The 3,747-nt window shown below is 34.8% G+C and overlaps 1 protein-coding gene across 1 annotated transcript; it reads right to left on the reverse strand.

Moving 5' to 3' along the window:
• Positions 1 to 943: 943 nt before the first annotated feature.
• Positions 944 to 3,353, reverse strand: LOC113340552. The gene is made up of 6 exons (XM_026585684.1): positions 3,180 to 3,353; positions 2,945 to 3,031; positions 2,221 to 2,424; positions 1,976 to 2,047; positions 1,418 to 1,564; positions 944 to 1,333 (listed from the first exon to the last, which is right to left on the reverse strand). Exons 1-6 carry the CDS (start codon positions 3,351 to 3,353, stop codon positions 944 to 946), a joined length of 1,074 nt encoding a protein of 357 aa, XP_026441469.1.
• Positions 3,354 to 3,747: the final 394 nt, after the last annotated feature.

Consider the following 3,747-nt stretch of genomic DNA (forward strand, 5'->3'; position numbering starts at 1 on the left):
CGCATGCTGGTTCAGGATGTGTGCTTTCCATGATGTTTGCTTCGACTCCAAGCCGTAATAGCATAAAATGGTTTGTACTGGTGAGTGTGTAGTTTGTATGTGTGAGTGACTTGTGATGAATGCGCGTGTGAGTTAGAGATTGAGAGAATTGTCTGAGTATATATATAAACTCCCTGAGAAACTGTGACCAAATATTATCTTCTTTAATCAATACGATTCCAAACCGTAAGCAATGTAGACATGAGATTTCTCAATGTTACTACGTTTCATCTCTGTACTATTAACATGTCATTAAAAGGCCAAAGCCACACATATTTGTCGGCACCAAGTAGGTGGTAAAAATCTTATCGTATATTCGTATAGAAGCCGCCGATGACATTGGTGCAGAATTCAACTAGTTAGTTGAAGATGCTATGGAAAAAAGCCAGGACAATTAGCTTTCATCTCGTCGGTATGCATAAAAAGAAATAGGCCGACTAGTTTTGCATCTCAACAGTATGATAAAAGCTCGAGATGGAAAGCAAACGCATCTCAACAGCATATGATAAATTATCTATTTCTTAACAGCTGTCACCAGTTGTTGTTTCATAGAATGAAACAAAATACAAAGATGACGGTTCCAAGGTTGCTAGCTTATAAAGCTATTGTGCACTGTCGTGCGGGGTAGCAGTGCCCTATATTTTTTGTAATAATTGTAATAAGTTTAGGATATCATTCCACCAAATATCATGTCGTCTAACTGCTTCAAAAAAAAATGTCGTCTAATAAAAACAATATATTTTCTCTCTTATATGTTGATCAATGCACTTTTTTTTTTGATCGGTACATCAATGCAGTCTTATATCTCTTTCATATTGTATGCCTCTTTATATGTTGATAATAAAAACTAATATTATCTTGAAATGTTATCATTTCCATCAAAAATCGTCGCATTCTCATTATACTAGTGACACATACCACCAGGTCCACCATACACCATATGGTTCTCCCAACGCTCTATCTGACGAGCATATATGATACTGTAGCATTCCAGTTTCGCAGTAATCATAGTTTTTACTGAGTGTGAGTCTACATCAACAAGGTTTCCGGTCTCGTTTGCATAACTCAATAGTCTCATGAAAGCTGTTTTCCTATGGTCGTTAAGTTGAGGAAAATATCCATTTCCCATCGGCGGTTTTGATTCTTGAGATAGTGAACCTACAAGTCCACCATATCGTACAGACACTGCACTCGTTTTTAAAGTTGTAAAGAGTTCATTTGGCCAGTATCCTACATCATCAGTTACATCAGCATTCGGTCCGACTCTTAACCACCAGTGACCACTATCTTGAGCCTGTCAAAGTGTAAACTTTCTTATGGTTCGGTATATGCAGTAAAAAAGCACTTGGGAAGAAAAATATCTTAAACACGGCCTTACCCGGTATACCGCAAGATATGCCTCATATACTTTTTCCCCATATGTTGACAAGTGCGTAAACTGATTATTCAAAAATACGTCCTTACTGACTTGAACGAATCCAGGGCACAACATATTGTGACAACCAGTAGGATTGTGCCCATCAGTCTGTCAAATTAGTTAAGATGCCAATGAGTTTTGAATTCAGGTTATATATGCCAACACGTAATTAGCTTGAAAGATCTAAAAAACTGCTAACTTCGTTTCAGAATAATAGGTTGGTTTCACGTGTAATTTGTGCATTGAAACCAGTCTTCTTCTTTTTTTCTGAAACGGAGGGTAATATATATTCATGCAAGAGACATTCCATGTTGAATAAACATTTAAACAGAAAAAGTACTAGCAATAAAAAACTTACAGAAGCCCAATAGCCAAATAGTCGAGGGAGACTATCACCAGCTACGCCAGGATTTTCTGAAATATTTATGGCATAACCCAATAAAGTGAGACCTTTTTGTTAAGAAGAAATGATCAAATTTGACATAATAAAAAAAGAAAAAATGGGAAAACAAAACATACCATTATTCCGAATTCAATACCATTTGTTTCTTCTGGAGATGAATTTACAATCCAAATTTGAGAAGTACTGAACTGGTCAAGATCTAGTGTAAGGTTATGTATGGTCATAGAAGCTGCGGCTCCGAAATATTACTTCCCTGAGATGACTTCTTCTGCAAAGACATACTACAAGGTACAACTAATAAATTTATACAATCTAATGAAATTAGCTCATTAAAGTGCGTAGATTAATATATATAACTTACATGGTAAACAGTGTTAGGATATCCGTTTGCACCCTTTAGTCCGGCTGTCTTTACGAAATATTTAGTGTTAACCAAGTCTTCTCTAGTTGTTCTGCGTATAGGTACTGTTCCTGAAGGACATCGTTCCCTCTGTAGCCCATGAAAGATAGAGGATGCTAAAACATTTTTAGTTCTTGTCTCTCCTGGAATTGAGCTTGGATTCATCTACGTAAATGTCAAATTTCGTAAACAAAATCGGAAAGTCAGCTTCATAATCATTATCAACATTGTATAGTGAAACAATATTGAGTTATGGACCTACATATATGTAAATTTGATCAACTGTCGTCATGTGAAATAAAAAATCTTATAAAGGAAGTTAATGTGGACGCTTGTGAGTTATAATGGCTTATGATTCCAAATGCAGGAGAATTCAACAGAAAATATCTGCATGTACCCTCCCTCTAGTCTTTCTATGCCTACCCTTACTGTGAAATGAACTTGCACTTCTATAAGTGGCTTGTGCACAAAATATTTAGGCAGACTGATGGCACCATACTCAATTTTTATTCCAAGACGGGCCAATTACAGTCCTGAGACACAAACTCCATGTTTCTGCTCTTCAAGAAGAGTTAATCACATTCATGGGACCCAAACACTAATACGAAATTTTCTAGGATTCTATACAACACTGGTCACTTTTATTTTGGACCCAAAGATAAAATTTCCCATAATTTTATCATACCTGAATTTTATGATCCTTGAGCAATGGATTATCAAATGCTGGTTGCTTATGAATGTCGATGCAATCTATTACGCCACCAATCTCGTTCTGAGATACATGAAATAACATATTTAGAAAGAAACAGTTGACATGAATAAAGAAATCAAGAACTCAAGCTCAGAGTCATATTTATCATGATCTACTAGTATAAAAATACAAGTTCAACACTTACATGAACAAGAGAAAAATTACTTACTATGATGGTTTTGACTGGCTTTTTGTTTAAAATTCTTAGTTGTCCCTCGATTTCTATATCATCGGCTTCTTCCTTTGATATGTTTCTTGTTCCCCCTAGACAGTTTGTTGTTGATATAATACTAGAAGAAATTAAGAGAAATAACACAAGGAGGCTCATTTGTAAATACTTCATTGCAGCAAGATTATCTTGTTTATGAGTAAGATATTTCAATTATGTGATTTGTTCATTTTATATTTTTGTTTTTGTGGTATTAATTAATGTGCATTAATTAAAAGTTTATAATGAGAATCTATATTTATTTTGGGAAAATAGTCTTTATTATTATCCCTTCTATGAAGGAACTGGGAAAACGAATTTTCCCGTCTAAATCCAAAAGTACCACATTACATATAGAAGATTTTTGTAGTAGAATTGTAGGAAAAGACAAAAAGACAAAGGCATAAAAGAAGATTTCTATTGATTGGATCAACCTTATTACATAGTTACAGTATCCTTTTTATACATGGAAAGGTAAGATTGATTTTTTAGGGACCATGGTTTTTTGAGGGGACCATGATTTTATTAG

The sequence above is a fragment of the Papaver somniferum genome, unplaced genomic scaffold (genome assembly GCF_003573695.1).
Source record: "Papaver somniferum cultivar HN1 unplaced genomic scaffold, ASM357369v1 unplaced-scaffold_22, whole genome shotgun sequence".
Taxonomy (NCBI): domain Eukaryota; kingdom Viridiplantae; phylum Streptophyta; class Magnoliopsida; order Ranunculales; family Papaveraceae; genus Papaver; species Papaver somniferum.